General features: G+C 45.5%; 1 protein-coding gene across 3 annotated transcripts in view; it reads right to left on the bottom strand.

Annotated features, from left to right (window-relative positions):
• LOC138349870 (uveal autoantigen with coiled-coil domains and ankyrin repeats-like) overlaps nucleotides 1-23,666 on the bottom strand; it is a 53,342-nt gene that overhangs the window by 24,826 nt on the left and 4,850 nt on the right. For 2 of the 3 annotated variants that reach the window (XM_069334037.1, XM_069334038.1), the window contains exons 2-7: nucleotides 22,756-22,898; nucleotides 17,347-17,527; nucleotides 13,646-13,843; nucleotides 9,313-12,150; nucleotides 2,337-2,593; nucleotides 123-2,136 (exon numbers count right to left, since the gene is read on the bottom strand). In XM_069334037.1, the coding sequence (XP_069190138.1) occupies nucleotides 123-2,136; nucleotides 2,337-2,593; nucleotides 9,313-12,150; nucleotides 13,646-13,843; nucleotides 17,347-17,527; nucleotides 22,756-22,895 (5,628 nt within the window). In that variant the 5' untranslated portion in view covers nucleotides 22,896-22,898. The remainder of the gene's footprint in view (nucleotides 1-122; nucleotides 2,137-2,336; nucleotides 2,594-9,312; nucleotides 12,151-13,645; nucleotides 13,844-17,346; nucleotides 17,528-22,755; nucleotides 22,899-23,666) is intronic. The other variant, XM_069334039.1, reaches the window with a different exon arrangement.

Genomic DNA, 23,666 nt, shown 5'->3' with positions numbered 1-23,666 from the left:
TGCTTGGCATGGACTCAAATCTTGGCTCAGTGACTAAGGAAACCTTGCTCAACAAAGCATCTTGCAACTGCAACTAAATTAAATGTAATTCAGCTAGGCACTAACTGAACACTACAGCTTACCTGTTGTTGTAATTTTTCTTGTAGATTCTCTTTGCAGCTTGTCAACTTGGCCAATTCATTTTCTTTTTCATTTAAAGCTTCTTTTAAAGCACACACTTCTTTGTTGTCCTTAGATATCTGTCCTTGTACAATTGTGCTATGAATTTCTTTCTGTAAAACTTCAAGCTGCTGAATTATACTCTGATTTTGGAATTTCAATGTTGATACAGCCTGTTCATTGCTGGCTTTGAGTGAGGAAATTAGGACCTCATCAATGATCCCCGAAGATGAAGGCAAACTCTGTGTTGCTTCCATTGATGATTGTACTCTTAAAATGCCAGACTTCATTCCTGACACTTGGCTAGCCATCTCCATCACCTGCTTGGATAACCACACTACCTTCTCATCCTCAGCTATATTTACATGGTCACAAACCTCATTTATTCTCTTTAACACAGTTTGCTGAAGTCTGTGTAAGTGATCTTGAATTATATGGAAGTTTTCCTCTAATGCCTCACTGATGTTAGAGTTTGCTTCCGAGGTTCTGGTCTTCAGAAGTACCATAAGCTGTTTATTACTCTCTTTAATAGTGTTCATAAGTTCATTTATTTGAGTTTGATCTAGTCTGGTGTCTTTATTTGCTGTTTGCAGACTTTGTTCAAGTTCAGATACTTTATTCTGAATATCATCTGACATTTTTTTTATTCCATCTTGTACCTCATAAATATCTTGAACTGTGCAGCTTTTTTCTACTGACATCGTAAAGGATTTCTGAAGTGTTTCTAGCTTGTCTATAATGCCTCTGGTTAGACTATCAGATACTCCACTGTCATCTGAACACTTGGACAATTCCAGTGTTTTTTTAACTTCACCAATATGAGTCTCAAAATGTTGTTTCATATCATTATATCCATATGACCTGGAGTCTCTGCTTTCTTGAAAGTATTCAGATATACAATTAAAAAATTTGTCATTGTTTTGCTTTAATTCTCCTAACGATGATGAAATATTGATCATCACTTGCTCACTGGATACCTGACTCTGATGAAGGCCATCAAGTTCTTCTCTAAGATTCTGAAATCTTGACTGAATGTCTGAATTTACTTCTGTGATAGAATCCTTTAAATAACTACATTTTATTCCTGCAACATCATCAGACATTTTAGTCACAGTATCTAGCTGATTCTGCAGCAACTCTTGTAAATGCAAAATTCCCTCGCTAAGCTGGCATTGGGTCTCTCTATTTTGAAATGACGATGTCTGCTGTAAGGATGTATTAATGATACATTCAAGTTTATCAATTTGACCAATGATAATTTGTTTTATCATCTCTAATACTGAGGTCTGGCTCGTTTCATTTTTCTCGATAATAAGAGACTCAAGATCATGAGAAAAGGTTTGCAATATGGGTTCTACCGCAGATGCTATCAACTGAACTTGGCTACTTTCTCCCACAGTTTTTTGGGAAGATTCTGAATCACAATCAGAAGTCACTGTATCTGTTTGAATTGCAGCTTGCCTTATCATTGTTACTGTCTGACTTGATGAATCATTGACAGCTTTCTCACCACTGCCACACAGGCCTTCCATTGAAGTTTGAACAGACTGAGTTTGTGTGCATATTTGTGTCTGGCATGACTTTATCAATCTTTCTGGAGTACATTGGACTTGTGCACTTATTACATTTGTGCTGTATGTGCCTTCAGTTTGAACTGCTTCATCCATCATACATGGGGTCGTTCTGTGATCACTGTTACTTTCTTCGGGCAGTATTGAGTCTGTAACTGTTTTGATTATACTCACTGAAGCAGAGTTACACGTCTGTGACAAGTTAAGCTCTTTTAACTCGGCTGCTGAATTTTGCATATTTTTATCTGTTGTAATCCTAACATCTACTGAAGTTGATGTGGAATTTGTTTGAGTGGCAGATTCTTTTCTATCAAAAAATACAATGTCAGTCTGGGCACAAGTTGCAACAGTCTCTCCAGTATTCATATAGATAGCCTCTGTCTGACAACTTTTCATCGACACATACCTGAAATGTTTTAGAAAGTTAATAACGTTTATTGTGAATTAAGAGTAAACACGTATTGGAAAGTAAAGCAAATATCTCCTATGGAAAAACCTATTATAAATAAATGATTCCCCAATCAAGTGACAGACATTATGCTTAATAAAAACTAGGTTTAGCAATAAAGATGCTATAAATATCATTCAGTACTGTAAGATATCTACTTTGTCTGAGATGTCAGCTCTTCCAGTTTTCCTTGAAGACTCTGGTTAATACGTTCTTTAGTTTGAAGTTGTACCATTAGCGAGTCTACCAATTGCTCTTGGTGTTGAGCATGTACACGAAGAGTGCTACATTGTTCTTCAAGCTGGGTACAACGACTCTGAAAGTCTTCAAGGGACTGTTCCTTAAGCCGAGAAGAATCTTGTTCACATCGGCTCTGATATTCTAGCTGCCTGATACGTCCAGCCAGAGTGGAAACCTGTATAAAACATTTTACTATAAATGCTACCCCTGTTGGAGCAGGAAGTAATTAAGATAAATGAGTTATGAAAATCTGGGATACAAAGAAGCCATAAGCACTGCAAATACACATTGTTCATAATTACAAATAAAACAAAGTGCAGGACTTTACTAAAGTAAAAAGTATGGTTGAAGAACTTCTATGGGGAGCCCCTTGTGGTTCTCTGAAGCTATCTTGCAGAGATGGCTCGCAACTACTAGGTCACATCAGCTGAACAGTTCTATTTGGCTTATTAGGGATCAGAGCCAGAACCTTGCCTCCCCCCCCCCCCTCCCCCCACACTTTACAGAGGTGCAGAGAGCAGGTGACACTCCGCCATCCCATTGGAAAAGCATCCAGAAAATCAGCGAATAAATACAGCCCACCACTGGATTCGAAAGAACCAAAGTCTTGAATCTGCCAAACGAACTTCCCAAGCAATTTACTGTACAGTATATAAATTATTGAATATCTCAAACCTAGCATGAGCTCGTTAGCACTAAATCCCTGTCAATAAGGTGGGGTGGAGCTCCAGGTCTCCCCCGGCCTTCCAAGTTCGTTCTGTCACCAATGTGGACACCTCCAGTTGTCCACTATAGGGCTCCTGGATTGTCAACCAGTCACACAAGTCCTCGCTATTTCTATGCTAAGTGCCGTCCACTTTTAGATTTTGTCCTGCCAGAGCCATTTGCTTGGTATTTTTCTTTATGTACCTGGATTGTATCTGGATGGGGTTCTAGGAGTTCTTCTGTTCCTAAAGCATGGCCTGGGGCCAGGCTTGACTTAGAATCAGGAGCAAGTTTCTGTTTGGCTTGTGTAGTGTGGACTTGGCTCACAGTGTGCTTGGAGCTGCATGTGCTCAGGGCTAGCCTTCCCTGTGCACTCCCTAACACTGCCCCTGCATTAACAGTTCTCTTCTCTGGTGACTCGGAGAGTTCCCAATTTAGGCCACAATATCCATAAAATTGTGGATTCACTATATTATGGATATTCCCTCTGAACCTGCTGTCACCTTGTGCGAGTTTCAGGGCTATTCATTGTCTATGCAAAGGCTACAGTCATTCTTTCTACCTCTGCCATGCTGCCTATTGGATTCATGACACCTGCAACCCTGAATCCTGTGCGATTTGTTTCCCTCATGTGGCTCTTCTCTCAGACCCTCCTAGCAAAATGTAAGCTTATCAAGCAGCTGCCACCTAGTGGGTCTGGTTTACCCACCTTCAGTGCTCGTGGCATTGTGCCCACTTGCACCCCCCAGGGTTTGCCCATCTTATTTTTAGCAACCCAGAATTTGGGGTATTGGTGAATTTCACTTTGGTTCTATTCACACCACCTCTTACTTTCCCTTCAGGTGTGGTGCACCCTGCTTCTGTTTTGCAGTCAGGGCAGGATTTATCTCAGAGGTGTGGCTCAGCCTTCTCTAGGGGCTCCTCCTACTTCAGGCGCAGAGGCAGTTGCGCTGCCTGATCCCACCGAGGTTTATGGGTTTTCTTACTTCCAACAAGCCTCTTCTGAAATCTCTCCTCTGGACTCCACTTTTCTGTCCCAGGTAGTGGGTATGGGGCTTCAGCTCTGCCCCAGAGTTTTCACTTTTGACTTCTGGGGCTTAGGGGAATATGATAGGTGTTCTTTGATTACCTTTGACCCCAAATTGTCCTTCGCGACTTCAGACAAAGACCTTTTGCTTCAGGGTGAGGGGGGTTTCTTTATCCCCATTTTTGCATGATATTGATCTTTCTGTAGCTCTCCCACCAGGATTCGCTTCCACATGCCGTACAGTCCATCATATACATCCTTGCGGGTCCCTCTTCGGTGGCTTGGGTGGATTTCTTTAAATACCTCCTGTATGACTGGATTTTGCCTCTGATGGACAGACCTTGCCTCTTTCCAGTATGGATCTTCTTCACCAAACTAGCTGTACTATGAGGTTCTGGAGTTTTCCTGGCTAGCACCCATACTCCAGGAAGCAGTTGCTGCATTCTACTCTGCACGACACGTGGTTGGTAGACTTTGCTGGCCCAGTCATTTTAATTAGCTTTGTCCTTGGCGCTTGTTATAATTTAGCAGGAAGAGAAACAAATGTGTGCTCCACATGGTGTTGTTGTGTTTGCTGTTGTTGTTTATTACAACAACAAACAATGACGTCACCGGGTATATGATACATGACTTACTATTTACAATGCTTATAAAACAAAAGAGCATCTGCTCAAAACATTATGAACCTAACCTATGTAGTACTTGTTCCTAAAAATACCTTAATCCTAACAGTACTCTTGTCCGCTTCCCCTTTTTTGGCTCTCTTCTTTCTGGCGGGAAATTGTTGCACAGTTCTTGTCCTCTGTAGTGCCTTCATACCATCCCATTAACTAGTGGTGTGTACTCTGCGTTCTCTTCTGTGTTTTCAGAGGCGGTTGAACAAGACTGGGGCTTCACCGGCTGCTGATTGGCATAGGCCCTCAGTGAAGCCAGATTCTGGGTCATATGCACCTCTTATTGGTCATTTTTTGAAGCCTTCAGTGGAGCTGGTCAGTCCCTCATCCCCTTCTGAGGGTCAATGCTTTCAGGGCAGGTCTCTTTCTCCTCTCCTCTGTTGAGTCATTGCAGATTGGGTGACTTTGAGTATGGTCCAAACACGTGTCTTTTTGTTGGGCGTCTCATCTCTTTCCCGTACTGCAACGGGACTTGGCAGAGCTCTCCTTCTTCCTCAATCTTTCAGGGGTTGTGTTCATCCCCTGCATACCCGTATATCAGTAGTTCAGGGATTGGTTAGGTTTCATCATGGGGTGTCAGGCTTACTGCTTCAGGGTTTGTCCCTTTGGCTTGAAACTGGTTCCCTGTATTTTTACCAGGTTGGCTCGGGTTGTGTTGACTTATCACCTTGACTACTGCCTGGTTTGGGTCCCCAGTCAATCCACATGTGCCTGGGATCTGGTTCTTTTCCCAGCTTGCTAGGTTCAGGTTCCTGGTGGACTAGCAAAAGTCCGAGTTGGTATCATCCCAGGTTCAGACTTGGCTGGGTCTGATGTGGGACTTTCAGTCAGCATAACTTTACCTTTCTTCAGTTGCTTTGCTCCGTCTGCTGTGTTGCCGCCTTCTGGCATTGAGGTGGACCTAGGTGTCCACCTAGGTCCACCTAGGAAGATGGTTGCTTGTGCAGCTGTGTGACAGCCTGAACTTTGCCTGTGTGGTTTTCCCACTGGGCAGGGTGTACTCACCAAATTGTGCTTGCGAGGGTTGAGCTCTGGCTCTATGGTCCCACCTCTCAACTGTCAATCAACTGATGTACAGATTCCTAAGCCTACTGGGCTCTATCATATCTACATTTGAAACTGTGTATGGAGTCAGCCTCCACCACATCACACCCTAATGCATTCCATCTGCTAACTACTCTAACACTGAAAAAGTTCTTTCTAACGTCCCTGTGGCTCATTTGGGTACTCAGTTTCCACCTGTGTCCCCTTGTTTGCGTTCCACCCGTGTTAAACAGTTTATCTTTATCTACCCTGTCAATTCCTCTGAGAATTTTGTAGGTAGTGATCATGTCTCCCCTTACTCTTCTGTCTTCTAGTGTCGTGAGGTGCATTTCTCGCAGTCTTTCTTCGTAACTCATGCCTCTTAGTTCTGGGACTAGCCTTGTGGCATATCTTTGAACTTTTTCAAACTTCGTCATGTGCTTGACAAGGTACGGGCTCCATGCTGGGGCCACATACTCCAGGAATGGTCTTACATATGTGGTATACTGTACAAGGTTCTGAATGATTCCTTACACAGGTTCCTGAAGGCAGTTCTGATGTTAGCCAGCCTCGCATACGCCACAGTGGCTTTGGGGCTGTCCTGTTACTCCAGTTTTGTCCCTTCTACAACCTCTGCGACCAGCATGTTTGGGCTCTGATCGCCCTTCATTAGCTGGTGTTTAGCTAGCTTCCTCTTCTGGCTTTTCGAACTTCGGTTCTTTAGTGCATCCTCCACCACCACTCGACGTGTTTATAGAAGTGTTGGCTCTGGGCCGAGGGTTTCATGATACAGCACTCGCCAAGCTGCTTAGGGCTATTGGTCAGGTCCGTTCCACTGGGTACAATGTGGTGCACGTGTTTGCGGCCATGTGGCATGCTATGAAGAGAATTTGGATTCCTCCAGGCTCCAGCTTCATTCAGACTGTTTCCCAGTGGTTCATTGCCTAAACTGTGAGGGTTTCCTTCAGTCCACTGCCATTTGGAGATGGATGCTGTGGGTAGTCCATCTACTGGATTCTTGGGTTTTGGTTGTCCACACTGTTCACGTCTGTAGTGTCCAATGGTCTCCACGACTGTCTGTCTCGTTTCCTGTCCATCTCCACAGAGTGGACCGTTGACACCACCTCCTTTCAGTGACTCTGCAAGATACCTGCATGCCCTGGCACAGATCTCTCTGCATTGGCTTGGAATCAGTGTCTTCCTTTCTACATGGCCCCAACTACGAAGCCCATGCAGTAGATGCCTTTGGCTGGACTGGTTATAGTGGGGATTTCTTTACCTATTTCCCCAGTATATCTGTTGCTTTGGGTCCAGGCCAGGTTGAAGTTCTACCAGGAAAAGGTGGTCCTTCTGCTCCTTGGTAGTAGGCGTTGGTATCAAGTGTTGCTTGCACTGTGTCTGAGCCCAAGCATTTTTTCCACACCTCTGCCTCTTTTAGAAGATCAGTCCAGTAACATACCATACTGGCTAAGACTTCTTGGCTCTTTGCGTTTGGACTTTCTGAAGAGTGTATCGTCAACTGTATAGCAAGCACGTGGCCGAATTTATGATGTCCCACCTGCGTTTGTCTCCTTGCGGCAGTATAGAGTAGTTTGGCACTCTTTTTATCACTTCCTGTCCCTTTGTGCATCATTCTTCTGTCTGTTAGTAATGTGCTTTCATTTCTCTTTTGGTTGTTTCTTCATGAGTATCCTATGCCCAATACTGCTGCCTCTATTGTTCAGTGCTGGTGGAGCTGCTACTGCATACATTCGGCATGCAACCGGAAGCTGTCTCATACGTTGTTTCATGCCCTCTTGATTTCTCTTGACCGTATCCTTGCCTTTCTTTCTTCACCTTGGTTCATGGTTCCCCCTTCAGTCTGTGATTCTTTTTTAAAAAGCAATTTTTCTGTTGGCACTCAACTCCGATTGGAAAGGCAGGAATCTTCATACTCTTCTCCAGAGGCGGGGTTATCTATTTTATATTCCTAGTGGGTGTTATATTCATTTGTAGCTATCTTGTTTTCTGGCTGATAATGAGTTGGTGGGTTTCCAGTGGGGGTCCTTTGGTTATTGATGCTCAATTAGTTCTGCCAGGGGTATATCATGAGCTGTGTCCTGTGGCAGCTCCTCATCACTACCTTCATGCCACTGATTCTGTCTTGATGGATGCTTTGTGTGCGGATCCTTCTTTCTTGGTTCCCTGTTTCAAGGCTCATATTCTTCAAGTTGTCTACAGTGTTATTAAGTCCAGCCAGCCTGTTGACTACCCTCGTGCCCATGACGTTCGTATGTTGCTCTCACAAAGGTCTTTGCTAACATGTCATGGGCTGATATTAGAGCGAGGGGGTTTTGGCAGTCTAACAGGATCTTGGTTACCCCATACAGTATTTAAAGTCTCTAGGCCTCGTCATACCTGTATTGCCTTGGGTCATTTTTCTCCTCCGGTTGTCCCTTCTTCGTCTTGATTGCCTGCAGTCTCTCCTCCTCCTTCCTGGTTAGATCCTTGTGTTTCTTCTCCATGGGTAGTTAGTTTCAGGGAGTCAAAATGGGCTCCTCCAGAAAACCAGTGTTGAATGTAATGAAATGCCTCCTAAATGAACCCCTGTTGTTCCCTAATTACCTCCCTCTCTTCTAGGTTCATCTGTAGGTGTTTGTAGTCTTCACATGCTACAGAACTGGCTTGGAAGGCTGGGGAAGAATTGGAGCTCCAGACTTTTGCCCCCCCCCCCATCCCTTCCCTTACTGGCAGAGGGTTAGTGGAAACGAGCTTGCACTAGTTTTGAGATTTACAATCGTTTCTTAACACTCATTAAGAAGTTCATTTGGCAATTTTGATGCTTCAGTTCTTTTGAACTCGGCAGTGTCTGAATTGGTTCGCTGACTTATGGATGATTTCCCTGTAAGTGGCAGAGTGTCACCTGCTCTCTGCTCCTCTGTGAGGGCAAGTGCCAGGTTCTGGCTTTGGTTCCCAGTAGGCAAACAGAACTTCATGGCTGATGAGAACTAGTAGTTAGGAGTCATCCCAGCAAAACAGTTTCTGGGAGCCGCCAGGACTCATACAGAAAGAGGTATTTTATTACATTCAACACCTTTTTTTTTTTTTTGCTACACATTTTAAACACAAGCCCTGCGTTAATTTCTTAACAAATCTAGTAGACAATTTTCCCCTTTGCTGGAACAAACCACTATTTATTATTTATAATACAACAAATCCAACAGAAGTGAATGGAATAAGTTTATAAGATTTTACTGTATTTATAGAAACAAATGAGATGACAAAATGATAATTTGGGTTGTGAAGATGCCTATGTAACGATAGTAATACTATTGATATACGACCAATCTCAAATACACTGAAAGTTAAAGAAAAAAGTAAAAAATACAATAACTTAAAATCAATAAATCTGATTTGACTGCACATCATCTATAACTTCAGTTGCAAGAAAAAATCTAAAGTTTGTAGAAGAGTATCTAAGTTTACCTCTTGCTGCTGCCGCTGTAAATCAAGCTCCTGTTGGTCACTATAATGCTTTGACTGCTTCTCTTGCTGTTGTAAATTTGACACTCGAGTTTCTAGAGCAGCTCTGCGTCCAAATTCCTTTTCCAACTTTAGCCGAAGTTCCCGCACAAGATCTTGAAGCTGCGCAACATCAGATGCATCTGGCAGAGACGATAAGGGATTAAGAAGAGAGTCTTTAAGACCTGAATTAATGTGGGTACTTTCTTCTGTTTCCGTTGAAGCCGCTGAAATTCCATCATCTAGCTCATCAAGCCCACGTGGAGTAGATAGTGGGTCATGAGCAATCGAATCTTCATCACTAAAAGCTATGCTGCATAAACCACTTCCTGATCCTGTTCTACAGTGTGGTTTACTTAAAGCAGACAGATTAGAGGGTGGTCTGGAGACACTACGTTCATTACTCTTCTCTACTGGTTTGTTTTTTTCTACTTTTTGGTTAGATGTTAATTTAATGTTTTCAGCTATTTTTGTAATACTCATTGGATTTGTTAACAGGTTTTCTTTTGTAGAAACTGAATTTTTTGTTTCTGCATGAGAAAATGTTTCTATAGATGCATCAAGTAATTTTTCTTTGACTGTCTGTATATCACCATTTTCTCTAGTAGCTGATAATTCTGAAGAATGAACTCCACTCACAGATATGGATGATGATCTAGGGGACACAACATTAACTGGGTTTGCTTCTAATATGTCATTACTGATGTGGCCAGTGTCTTCTGACTCAACAACATTTCTTGTACTGGTAGTTTCATCTATACTTCCCAGGTCATTTACATCAATTTTAAAATCAATGCCATTTCCATTCCCTTGTGCTGTATGAACTCCTTTTTTATTGATGCATTCTGGTAAAGTATCAGTATCTCTTCCTGAATGGCCATTTATTTCTTTTAGATTTTCATTACCCGAATTTTGGAGACTGCTATTAGAGCTGGAATATTTATGTTGGCTAATACTAGCATTAGCTTCCCACACTTCCTCTGTTTCATGCATTGTTCCCACACGACCTAAAGTTCCTACAACTGTTGATAAAGTATTAGTACACGAGCTACCAGCATTGGTGGCAAGAAGAGAGAGAGTACTTCCTCCAACATTATTGCTGTCAGTTTCTAAAGATTTACTATGTATACGGGTATTTAAATTTTCTCTCTTTTCCGACTGTTGACTTTTCACACTTTCTTCCTTTTTCCCGAGAGATGATAATGGAGCATCGTCACTATTACTGTCCACCGAAGACTCATCTCCTAAAGATTTTAACTTTCTCTTCTCTGCTACATTTTCAAATTTAATTTGTTCTGCTGCAAAGTTGTTTGATGATTTTGACTCTAATTTTCCTTTCGTGGGTGTGCTATTTTTTCTTCTTCGTGGTCGCTGTGATGATATTAATTCATCATCACTGTCGCTGTCAAAATTAAAAGACCTCTCAAGTCGAGACTTAGTACTGGCATTTCTTGGCGACTTCTTTAATGGAGACTTTCTTAAAGACTCTTTTAAAGCAGAATGTTTTCTGCTTTTCCTAGCAGATGTCTGTGGTGAGTAATTGAGTGACAGGTCTGTCTTAATAACTTCTTCACACTGTTCTGGCATTTGTTTAGCAGGAGATTCTCTTTTTGTGTTCAGAGGTGCATGATCTCCAAATGATGTCTGAAAGGCAGATGAATGGGAAACTGTTTTACTTGGCGAAACTTTGACATTGAGTCCATCTTCTGGAAGCATAGAACTTCTCCTGCTTATAATGTTTTTCTTGGGTGTTCCCTCAAGTGGTAGAACTGGCTTTTCTTCATCACTAAAAGATACATCTTCTGATGACTGATATGTTAAGTCATTTAATCCTAGTTCAGCAAGCATATCTTCTCTACTTGTTCTAGAGTGAGATACTGCACCAATATCATCATTTGGGATTTTCTCTTCCTTATTTACTTCTTCATGGAATTGTAAGCCTCTTTTGAATAGCTCAAATGGTTTTAGTTTGGGTTCTTTGTCTTCTTCATCTGATGAGGATTTCCAAGAGTCATCTGCTTTTAAACTGCCTTCTTTATCACTACAAATATCTTCTGCTTTAGCATCCACATTTTCTGAGGCAATACTCGAAGAGCTTGTATGAAGACGTGGGGGTTTTGGAGGACCCAGCCCATTACTCCTGCTGCCCTCAGGTGTGGTGATGGTGGCAAAGAGATTACCAGCAGACTCATCTGACGATGGCAAAAATTTGGTGAGGTTAAGTTTTGGCTTTTCCTTAATAGAATTAATGTCACTACTGTCACTCCAAGAATTATCTGTTCCATCACAATGGCTATGTTTATTTGCTGAAGTTAGCCCCACAGCCCCATCATCATCTTGAGCACTCCCATCATCGCTAACATTTAGCAGGCCTTGTGCAATCACACTTGAACTTCCGTCATCCTTCATCAGCGTCTTTAGGTGGTTATATAATTGATTGTGATTTGTAAAACGAGCATAATCAGCTGCCGACCATTTACTAGCATCAACGCGTGAAAGATCTGCACCGTGATCGATGAGTGATTCAACAAGTGAAACACTACCCAGTTTCGCAGCAACCATAAGAGGAGTCACACCTTCCTTATCGGAAACGTTGACACTAGCACCGTGTCTAAGAAGAGCCTCAACGGCTTCTTCCTGGTTTTCCGAGCATGCTATATGCAATGGGGTACGGCCAAGTGAGTTTGGAGCATCATAATCACTGTCACAATCCAGCAATAATGTTAAAAGATCAGTTGCCCCTGTTCTGGCAGCCAAATGAGAGCAGTTGTTCCTTTGGTAGTCAGTCACCTTTATGTCAACCTGAAATGAAAGATACCTATAAGTGACAAACATCATTAATCTATATACTGTATATATAAAATAGAATGTCTGTCTGTCTGTCCAAAGTTGGAGGCCACATGTTTGGATCTAGCCTTGCAAACTTTGCAGGATGACAAATGGGTAGTTGGATACTGTCATAGGCAAGTTGGGGTCTGTCTAATTTGTTTCCATTTAAGCAGGGTAGTCTGCTATTGTGACTCCCACACACCTACGAAACTAACCTTGGTTTTATTTTCCATGGAATAGTTTTTAGCAGTACATTATTGCATGTTGAGAGAGAGTAGGGAGGGGGAAGAGGGGGGAGATGGAGGCAGAGACAGAGACAGAGAGAGAGAGAGAGAGAGGGATGGGGGATGGAAAGGGGAAAGAGAGGGAGAGAAGGGGGGGGGAGGGAGTGGGAGAATGGGGAGGGAGTGAGAGAAAGGAGAGAGAGAGAGGAGAAGGGAGTGAGAGGAGAAGGGGGAAGGGAGTGAGAGGAGAAGGGGGAAGGGAGTGAGAGGAGAAGGGGGAAGGGAGTGAGAGGAGAAGGGGGAAGGAAGTGAGAGGAGAAGGGGGAAGGGAGTGAGAGGGGAAGGGAGTGAAAGGGAGTGAGAGGAGAAGGGGGAAGGGAGTGAGAGGAGAAGGGGAAGGGAGTGAGAGGAGAAGGGGGAAGGGAGTGAGAGGAGAAGGGGGAAGGGAGTGAGAGGAGAAGGGGGAAGGGAGTGAGAGGAGAAGGGGGAAGGGAGTGAGAGGAGAAGGGGGAAGGGAGTGAGAGGAGAAGGGGGAAGGGAGTGAGAGGAGAAGGGGGAAGGGAGTGAGAGGAGAAGGGGGAAGTGAGAAGGGGGAAGGAAGTGAGAGGAGAAGGGGGAAGGGAGTGAGAGGGGAAGGGAGTGAAAGGGAGTGAGAGGAGAAGGGGGAAGGGAGTGAGAGGAGAAGGGGGAAGTGAGAAGGGGGAGGGGGAAGGAAGACCTGGACACTGCCAACGACCCCATCTAATACCCAATAAAAAATAATCAACATGAAGCCAAGATCATTTATAAACTATATACTGAAGTACTGATTGAAATAAATGCCATTTTTCTGGCGGCTCTTCACTAACTCCCCATAGCTATTTTACTTATTAGAGCCTTCCTTATTGTGAGCATCCATGACCTTGTTGTTAGGACAAGTCTCGAACTTTAGACCTAAGTTCGTCTGATGATCTAAGTGAATGAAATGTTATTATCTCGCTACTGTGGATTTAATTTTTTATGATATGAATGAAGGGGTGAATTATCTCCAGATACCTTTGTGGGGCTGCAGAGAATGTGTAAAATCATAGTTGGTACCAGTTAGGCACTTCTGAAATCCTTCCTTATTGTCACCATCCATGATCTGGTCAGTAGGACTAGTCTCGTACTTTTGAGGCCGGAGTTCGAATCTCTGATGATCCAAGTCAGTACTGTCCTAATAGTTTTAGAAAGAAGGAAAAGCCAAATATCTTCCTCCAACTTACTCGTCTTTGAAGAAACAGTTGAACAATCTGCAACTGGGCTCTTTCGACTGCTCTAAGGAATGGTGTCATGCCAATATTATCCTTCATTTCCACATTACTCTTGCTCCCTAATAAAAAAAGCACAGCATCACCATGCCCTTGAGCTGCTGCATGATGTAAAGCTGTCTTACCCTCACTGTCTTGGGCATCAACAGACACCTGAGAAAACAGAATTATAAATCTGATAAGCCAATACAGTCCTGCAATACTATTGGTTACAGTGCATAAATACCAATCATAATGTCTGAGAGGATGACAAACATGAGCACTGCAGGAAACCCACAAAGAGCACTTGTCTTATGAACTGCATTTCCCTTTAATAAAGTGTTCCCATTTTAGTTGAGCCAAGACAAATTTGTGTATACATTTATAAGGAAACTTTACACAAGGCTGAAATAATAAACAAGTGGGTGAGAACACCTAATCCCCCATGACCAGATAAAATATACTGTCTGTAAGATTGACTTTAGACATAAATTCAGCCTACCCTTGTAATTCTCCTGGTTGTCACCAGGTGGTAGCTCAGGTCATCTGGGTACCTGATTAAACGCAAGGTTTTGGTGCTGGATGAGTTTCATCTGAATTTGAGCTGGTAAGTTTTCTTCTTATTTTTTCCCTCTGGTCCAGATTCTCTTCCTAATGTTGTTTAGGTTGGAGACCTCTGCTGCAAGATGCTTTCTCCTTCTGGCTCCCATGTTCCAAACCCTCCTCTCTTCCCCCACTTAGCTTCCTAAGCGAGGTTTTGTCTTTCCCAGAGGGTCGACTGTTAAACCTTGCTGGATGGTTCAAGGCTCTCTGTCAACCTTTGTGTAGTAAGTTTTATGGCCTTTTGTATCACCACCTGTATGGAAGACATGGTGTGGACAGTCTTGTGTTGTTAGGCATGCCTTTAGGCTCTTTTTCTTTCTGTCAACTGTCTTCTGTCTATGCAGTGGTGGACTTTAGCTTTCTCCCTTGGTTCTTTTGGAATAGCCACTTTTATTTCCATTACAGTCACAACTCATCAATCAGCTTTGGCATAACCTATCTTTTTTGCTTTTCGGGCAGTTTTGACCTCTCCTCATTTTTTTTATTGATTTGGGTCTTTTGCCTCAGTTTGGCTCACATGGCCCAAAAGCCCTCTTGGTCATTGGTTGGAGCTTGTTCCTAAACTTGCTTTTGAATTTCAACCTTTCCTGAGGAATGTTCTGACAATGCGGCTTTCTTGTTGAGATTCACTTTTGGGAGTCACCATGGTGGGCTACATGCTTTTTTCCCAGAAACGGGGTTTACATGTTCTTGGTCTAGGGACACGTTCTCATCATATCTTGCTTTCTACTTCATATATTGCAAGAATGAGATGCTCACCTTTTGGAAGGGGCCACTGTTGATCAATGCTTGGTTTGGCCTGCCTGGAGCTCTATATGTTCGTTTGCCTAATGACAGCGAAGTTATGTTACTGCCATTAACTGCATTTATATTGTACCTCAATTCTAGATCCATGATTCCTTGTTTTAAGACCTGGTACTCTCAGGTCATCCAGTAGGTCACAGTTTAGCTAGCTGATGTTTATCACCATATGCATGATGTGTATAAGGATCTCTTTCATGTATTTTTTGTCCCAATATTCCCTAGACTATTATTTTCCCAACTGTGAAGCCCATTGCCATCATGCTGGTGTTCTTATATTTATTTACCTGAATTTACCCGAGGGCCACCAACACACTAGTGGCCTCAATGAAGGCAGGAGGCTGGTATCTTGTCAAAGGTTATCTTGAGGTTATCTTGAGATGATTTCGGGGCTTTAGTGTCCCCGCGGCCCGGTCCTCGACCAGGCCTCCACCCCCAGGAAGCAGCCCATGACAGCTGACTAACACCCAGGTACCTATTTTACTGCTAGGTAACAGGGGCATAGGATGAAAGAAACTTTGCCCATTGTTTCTTGCCGGCGCCTGGGATCGAACCCGGGACCACAGGATCACAAGTCCAGTGTGCTGTCCGCTCGGCCGACCGGCTCCCTCATTTGTCCTGACAATTTTTTCAAGCTGGATTTTAAAGTTCAGCAGAGTTTTGGCATTTACGGCTTTGGAGGGTAGACAGTTCCATGGGTTTATAACCCTGTGGGTGACAAAAGCATCTCCTGTTTTCAGTCATACACTATGCTTATTGAGCTGGAAATAATTACTCCTTGTCTGCGTTACATCTGACCTTATGAAGAAGTCGCCTGGATCAACATCCTACAAATTGTTCAGTATTTTGAACATTTCGATGAGATCACCCCTATCATGCCTGGTTTGTAGTGTTGTTAGCCCTGTGCCCCTCAACCTGTCTTGTTTTGACAAGACACATGCTTTCTCATTCAGGACATTATACATTCTCTTTCAGGAAAGACATTCTCCTCTCTGAAGTGCAGTTCTGAGAAAGCTCCTTAGGGCTACTGAAGGGAGGGCCAGTTCAGAAATAGTGTGTTGAATATAATGAAATGCCACTTTTTGTGCACCATCTCAGTAGTTGAACTTTTCCTCCGTGTCTTCCATGTGGAATTCAGGGTGTGCCCCGACTTCCTGCAAGTGTGTCCCAGTTTCCTTCAGTTTCCTGCGAGCGTGCCCCTGTTTCCTGCGAGCGTGCCCCGGTTTCCTGCGAGCGTGCCCCTGTTTCCTGCGAGCGTGCCCCTGTTTCCTGCGAGCGTGCCCCGGTTTCCTGCGAGCGTGCCCCGGTTTCCTGCGAGCGTGCCCCGGTTTCCTGCGAGCGTGCCCCGGTTTCCTGCGAGCGTGCCCCGGTTTCCTGCGAGCGTGCCCCGGTTTCCTGCGAGCGTGCCCCGGTTTCCTGCGAGCGTGCCCCGGTTTCCTGCGAGCGTGCCCCAGTTTCCTGCGAGCGTGCCCCGGTTTCCTGCGAGCGTGCCCCGGTTTCCTGCGAGCGTGCCCCGGTTTCCTACGAGCGTGCCCCGGTTTCCTGCGAGCGTGCCCCGGTTTCCTGCGAGCGTGCCCCAGTTTCCTGCGAGTGTGCCCCAGTTTCCTGTGAGTGTGCCCCAGTTTCCTGAGGGTATGCTCTAGATTCCAAGGAGGGAAGGGAGGGAGGGAATTATCAGTTGAGAGTGCCTAGCCATTACGACTATATAACACTGGGTCAGGATAAGGATTTGGGATGGGACAGGGGGAAGGAATGGTGCCCAATTACTTGGACGGTCGGGGATTGAACACCAGTCTGCATGAAGCGAGACCGTCGCTCTACGGTCCTGCCCAAGCCCAAGCTCAGATTCCAAGGAGTGTGTACCAATGTACCAGAGGTGTGATATGAATTCCCTGCTGAGTACCCTGGGTGGGGTCCTAGTTGGCCAGGTATATTCCCTAAGCTTACTAAGTGTGTCCCAGGATACTGGGGTTTTAGAGCCTCGAAATTATATGATTTCAAAACTTGCCCCTATCTTGTAGAGAGCCAGATTCTTATCCTCATTCCAAGTAGGCAAGGTGAGCCTCAAAACACCTGTTGCATCTCCTTAAGCCCCTCAGATTCATTACACCATCATTTAGTGCTGGGAATTATTAATGAAAATCCCAGAAAATGTAATAAAATCTGCTAAATTATGATGAAATTTGCTTAAATATGAAACTTGTGGTGAAACCTGCTTAAATATGTATGTACAAAAATCAATCAGTATGATAAATGGGACAATAAATTCTAACCTTTTTAACAAACTTCTTAAGTTTGTTGGTATCACCCAAGTAGGCCCATTTGTGAAGCTTGGTAAAGTTTTTATCTTGTTTGCTATGTGGGTCCACTTGTGTGATGGCTGTTGAAACTCCACTATTGAAAGAGTCCAACGACTGAGTCTCATAACTGTAGTACGAACCTTTCTGAGGACTACTGGAAAAGGGGAAATAGAAAAGATAAGAATTAACATTGTAAAGTGAAAAATATATTTTAGATTACAAATACTTTATTGTATTATACAATACAGTAACCTGTGCTTTGGTCTCAAAATCCTTCCTTCCTAAGAAATACTCATTATAGAATCAATGTTGCTTATTTCAATAGTTTTCATGTTGCATACATTTCTGTTATATTAACCTCCTCTCTTAATTCTTACCACCTATAACTCCTTATCTTACTGTTTATGATGCTTTGAAGGTTTAATAAGTCCAAAAAACCAGCGTTGAATGTAATTAACTTCATTTTCTGGGTGAGTTCCGGAGGCTCCCCGGAGCTATCCATGGCTGATACGGATACCCTAACTATTTTGCATCAGTCGATGTGGGTGGAGTTCTAGGCATACCGGGGACAACGAGCCAGAACCTGGCCCCACCTCACAGAGGCACGAGGAGCAATGGTCCACAGAAATGCACAAGTGATTTGGAGCATTCTATATCTGCCATCAACCGGGACAGGCACCCAGAAAGGTAAGTGCCACAAAACAAACCCCTATTCTGGTTAACAACGAAAATCGTCAAACGAGTGGACAGAACTCCCCAAAAGAAAAACGAGCAAACAAGCATGACGTCACACGAGCCGAGCCGCATGTCTGCGCATCTCCTCCCTCCCCGGGAGGGAGGAGAAGAAGCCCCAGACCCTCGCACCAGTGATCCACACCCCAGTTCTGAGGCTGGATATAAAAAAATGCGAAAACTGCCAACCGGAGGGAGGGAGGGTTGCCGGGGAGCCTCCGGGACTCACCCAGAAAATGGCGTCTCACCCAGAAAATGGCGTTTCATTACATTCAACTCTGGTTTTCTGGGGGGTGCCCCTACGGCTCCCCGGAGTTACTTCACCAAAGTCAAAACAAAAAGAAGGGGATTTACCCGGGAGGCGGTCGGTGCTCTACTCCTCAACTCGAAGTCGAGACAACGGGCTGCAACCGCCGACCCAAAGCGACACAAGCCCGACTGGGCCCAGGAACGTTCACGAGGTAGCGTGCAGCTAGGACCCTGTTCGACCGCCAAAAACCCTGTGCCTGAATGTCAGCCCAAGACATATTGCCAAAGACGGCAGCAAGAGCAGCAAACTTACAGATGTCATGGGCACGGGAATAGACCGCAGACTGGCTAGACTTAATTACCCTGCGGATGACCTGAGAGACCTGAACCCGCGAATAGGAAAGAAGGGAAACCGGATCACCCCAAAGCGCGTCCCCGGACATCGAATCCGTGGCGCGCAGATAACGGTGGAGGGCTGCAACTGGACACAACACATGGTGAACCCCCGGCCTGACCATCCAAGCATCAACAACCCAAGGACCCCTCCGGAAAGCAGCAGTCTCATTCTTCGCCAGAAAAGAGGGAGACGGCTGCAGACGAACATACCTATGTTCACGACCACGACCAAAAGAGCAAAAACCTCTGCGCTGGAGAAGAGCATGAAGCTCCACCAACCGACCCCCAGAGGCCAATGCCAACAGAAAAAGAGCCTAAGCAAAACAATCCGGAACTGAAGGGGCCACAACAAAGTGGGGAGAAGAGATATAGGAGAGCACCCTGTTCAAAGACCATGACGGCTCAGGTGGCGCATGAGCAGGCTGGAGGTGAAACAACGCACAAGACAGCGTGTGAAACGGTGCAGAAGTAACACCGATACAGAAAGCAAGCTGCAACGGCTCTGCCAGCGCCGCACGATATGAAGTGACAGTATTAGGCATAAGATGATGGTCCTGGAGCAACCAAGAGAAAAAGGACACCACCACCTGAACCAAAAGCAAAGAGTAATGAAGAAGAGTCAAAAAGAAACGGAAGGACCGCCAGGAAACTTCATACTGCTGCCAAGAAGAAGCCCACAGGTGGGAAACCATCAGAGAGGCCACCTGAGCACCAAAGAGATGGTGATAAACTCGAGTCAAAAACACCAAACGCGAAGACTCGAAGAGATGAGTTTACCAATCTCGTACCAGACTGGCCCGATCTTCGGAAAGAGACGGAGCCGCAGAAAAACCTCCGGGTTCAGACACCAGGCAAGCAGCGCCTGAAACCACGGCTGGGCCGGTCACCATGGGGCCAAGAGGACTACTCGCCCCTGGTAATTCTCCAAGCAAGCCAGGACCCAGAGCAACAGCTAAACCGGGGGAAAGAGGTACAGGAACCCCCACCTCGACTAATCCTACCGAAAGGCATCGATTTCGACAGCCTCGCAGTCGGGGAAGGGCGCCACATATACCGTAAGACGCCTCGACCACGCCGAAGCGAAGAGGTCCACCGCCCGAACGACTAGCAGAGCCAACTGAATGAGTCGGCGTTGACCGTCCATTCAGTGGACATGGAAACGAACTGGGACAGGCCATCTGCCTGGACGTTGGACACCCTCCGGACGTGAACCGCCAGGAAAGCCAAACCCCGAGAACTCAGCAGACGAGTCACCCGAAGCGATCAACCCCAATGAGTCAAGGACCGTATCGATCCCCCTCGGTTCAGGCAATGAACCACCGGGAAGCAGTCCGAATGGAGTCGGATCGTCGATCTGCGGGTGACCTGAACCCTCCGAAGCGCAAACCACACTGCCGCGAACTCCCGCACCGTGCTGTGGGCCCGACGGAAAAACGGACCCCACCACTCCTGGCCGGCCTGGTGAGCACTGGTCACAAAACCCCAGCCGAGAGACGATGCATCTGTGAACACGTTGAGCAAGGGCTCGGGTGGGCGCCAAGGCACAGAACCCCGAAAAACCCGAAGAGGAAACCGGCGACACAGCAGCTGAAACAAGGCCCCCGGGGGTCGAACCCAGCGATCGCGAGAGAGGCGGAAGGGACGTTCCCGAAGGAACCACAACAGCTGACAAAGCCAAACCCGACCTGGCGGGTAGAAGAACATCGCAAAGTTCAGGCTCCTGCACAGACCCTCGAGCAACCGCCAGGTGACATGGGAAACAAGAAACCCCAGAAACAAGTACATGCGGGATCACAGCTGAAGGAGAGACGCTGGAGGAAGAAACAAGGAAGCAGTCCGAGAGTCCCACACAAGACCCAGCCAGGACTGAACCTGGAAGGTAACCAGATAGGACTTCCTCCAGTTCACCAGGAACCCGAACCCGGCGAGCTGGGAAAGCACCAAATCCCTGGCGAGCAGACATGCGGACCGACTGAGAGCCCAAACCAGCCAGTCGTCGAGGTAAGCCAACACCCGAACACCTAACAGACACAGACGGGCCACCACTACCAGGGGAAGGAGTGTGAATACTTGAGGTGCCAAAATCAACCCGAACGGGAGACAACGAAAGAGGTAACTCTGACGCCCCACAACAAAACCGAGCCAGTCCCGGAACCCCGGATGAATAGGGATGTGTCAATACGCGTCCTTGAGGTCCAGGACACTATCCAAGCGCCCAGCTCCAACAGAAGCCGGACCTGGGACAGAGTAGTCATCCAAAACGAGAGGCAAGAAACCGAAGAGTTCAGACGGGACAAGTCTAGAATGTCAGATCTAGTGCGGACCTGCCACATTCAGATCAGTCTAGAATGTGGCAGGTCCGCACAGTTCCACTTCGGAACTAGAAACGGGCGAGAAACCCACCTGAGAGACGTCGTCATTTCGACCACGCCCAAGCGCACCCATTCCAAGATGACCCGACAGAGCGCAGGAGAGGAAGCCTGCCCCATCAGCCCCAAACCCCCCAAAGGAGGAGGAGCCACCCAACGCCACCGCAGGCCAAGAGAAACGAACTGAAAAGCCCACAAATCGTGAGACCAGGAGTGAGCGAATAGAGCAAGCCTCCCCCTCACTGCCCCGTCAATGGGGCAAATCGCGAAAGGGCCGCTGCCCCCCTACGAGAACCCGACCTGCGCGCAGAGCAGGCATCGCGCTGACCAGGCACAGTCGGGACTGCAGGCGGCACCGGCACCGAACCTGACACCGGTGGTCGACCCCGATGAATGGAACCGTGAGCTTTGGCACGACCCTGCCAGGAAGGAACGCCCCGGTTACCCCGGAGAACCAACAACTCAGACATAGCATGGCAAGTGGAAGAAGCCTCCTGAATATAACGATCAACTGCAGAGGCCTCAAAAAGCAGAGGACAAAAAGGGGAAGACAACCTAAGAACCAGGGCCCAAGCAGATTCCAAGGAGGAAGCTAGAACAGCCTGTCGACATGCAAAGCGCGCAGCGAAAAACTGCAGCAACGCCTCTCGCAGGATCGGTGCAAACAGCTTCAAAAGAGCAGATGACGCACGAGCAGCAGAGACCAAGGCGTCAGACTCAGGAACGGCCCCAAGCGCCTCCACATCCTCCGCAAGCCAATCTGAAGACAGCTCCAGGAGGGAAAAGAAATGCAGAACCGAAGGCAAAAAGCCACAAGCACGCAAGTCCTCAGCCACAAGCACAGCTGACAGGGAAGGAACCTGCACATGAAAGGGGAAGACATGAACCGCACTAATATCCAGCAAAAGGGCAGGAGCGAAAAGGCACTCATTAAAATGCGCAAAATTGCCCCCTGGTAAACCTGGACCACCGTCAACGCCTCGCACCACTCAAACGTGCGGGTCTGACAGAACGTGCCCCAAGCATCCAATGAAAACAAGGGGCAGTCTGCAAGCCAGGATGACCCCCGAACCTCATAATGCACCCAGTAAGGACATGAACATCCAAACCTGAACGAAGAAGGATCCATTATGGAGGCATACTCCAGGTCACGCAGGAGGTAAGCTGCAATGGCTGACCGCACCTCAGGCAGCGAGATGCGGGAAGTCAAAATCCTCCGGAAAGATGGAACCAAAGAATCCGCAGGGACACGGAACCGAACCCGGGGAGGAGCAGAACCCAAGTCCAAACCATATGCAGTGGAAGGGGGGGGGGGGGGGGGGAAGCCCCACTTCTTGCAACAGTAAGCCCCGCTCAGAAGTATGGAAAATCCAGGCGGGAGTCCAACGGAGGCCAAGGCCCCCAAGTTCGCACTGTGTTGAGTGCATTATCAAAGTCTCATCCTACTCATATACTCAGACCTTGATAATGCACTCAGGAGAGTGCAAAAGATGGCGTATTTCAAATCTTTACACAAAAACGTAAATGTTGGTTTTCATCCTTAAAACTATAAATACTGTATAGTGGACCTCTGATCCCTTTCAGATAGTGATAGACTATTTTTGTTGCTAAGGAATGTTACAGTATTGCATCTTACCCAGATCTATGGGGTGAGGTAGATGTGCTTCTGAAAGTGTTGGCAACACTGGATCCTGGATTGCCTGGTGTTGACTGGTCATCATTGCGCCCACTCGCAAGATTTGTCACAGAGCCAAATACGCGTTTCAGCTTCTTCATATTCTTTGCATGTAAATATCAAGAGAAAATTAAAAACTGCTTCACAAAAAGAATTTAAATTAATAACTATTTTTTTCACATTGATTACATTTCTAAGTTTTAATGATAAAATAGTAGATAGGTACTGTATTTACATTTTATCTCAAGTAAACCTGGAAGAAAGTTAATTACAGTACATTAAAAAGCAAAATTGGGAGCAGCCAATAACAGATCATTTATGATGGACTCATCTGACACATGACCTGACAATAATGTGGTTTATAAATCTTTCGATGACTATTACAGTTCCAAGACAACCTTATTATGTAGCAACGTACTGTACCTGAAAATTGCTTGGACACTCTCCACTTATCAAACAAAGTAAGAAACTTCCTAATTAACAACTGTAGATATTTCAATCGCATATGATGAAGTCCCTATGTTAAATATAGTGCACAATGCAAACAATACACTTCCTTGACATTTCAATTAATGTTTCATTTTATGAAATGTATTGACAACAATACATTTCCTCCTTTTTCTCAGTAAAGTGCACACTTTAAAATCTGAGTCTCCATGTAATGGATCTCTCTAAACAATGAATCAAATACAGTATGCCCAAAGGTTCTTCCTCTGGATTCTGGATTTGTCAAATAAAAATCTGGATTCCAGAGGGGAACATGACAAAATCATGATCTTTGCTTTCTAACCAAAAACATTATTTGAAATAATGCATCTACATTTTAGTACGATAATATTTTACTAAGCTTGTGTAGTTTGCCCAAAACGGTA

This window comes from Procambarus clarkii, chromosome 30, assembly GCF_040958095.1.
Source record: "Procambarus clarkii isolate CNS0578487 chromosome 30, FALCON_Pclarkii_2.0, whole genome shotgun sequence".
Classification (NCBI taxonomy): Eukaryota; Metazoa; Arthropoda; class Malacostraca; order Decapoda; family Cambaridae; genus Procambarus; species Procambarus clarkii.
Note: the sequence above shows the minus strand (reverse complement) of the source record. Positions and strands in the feature narration are given on the sequence as shown.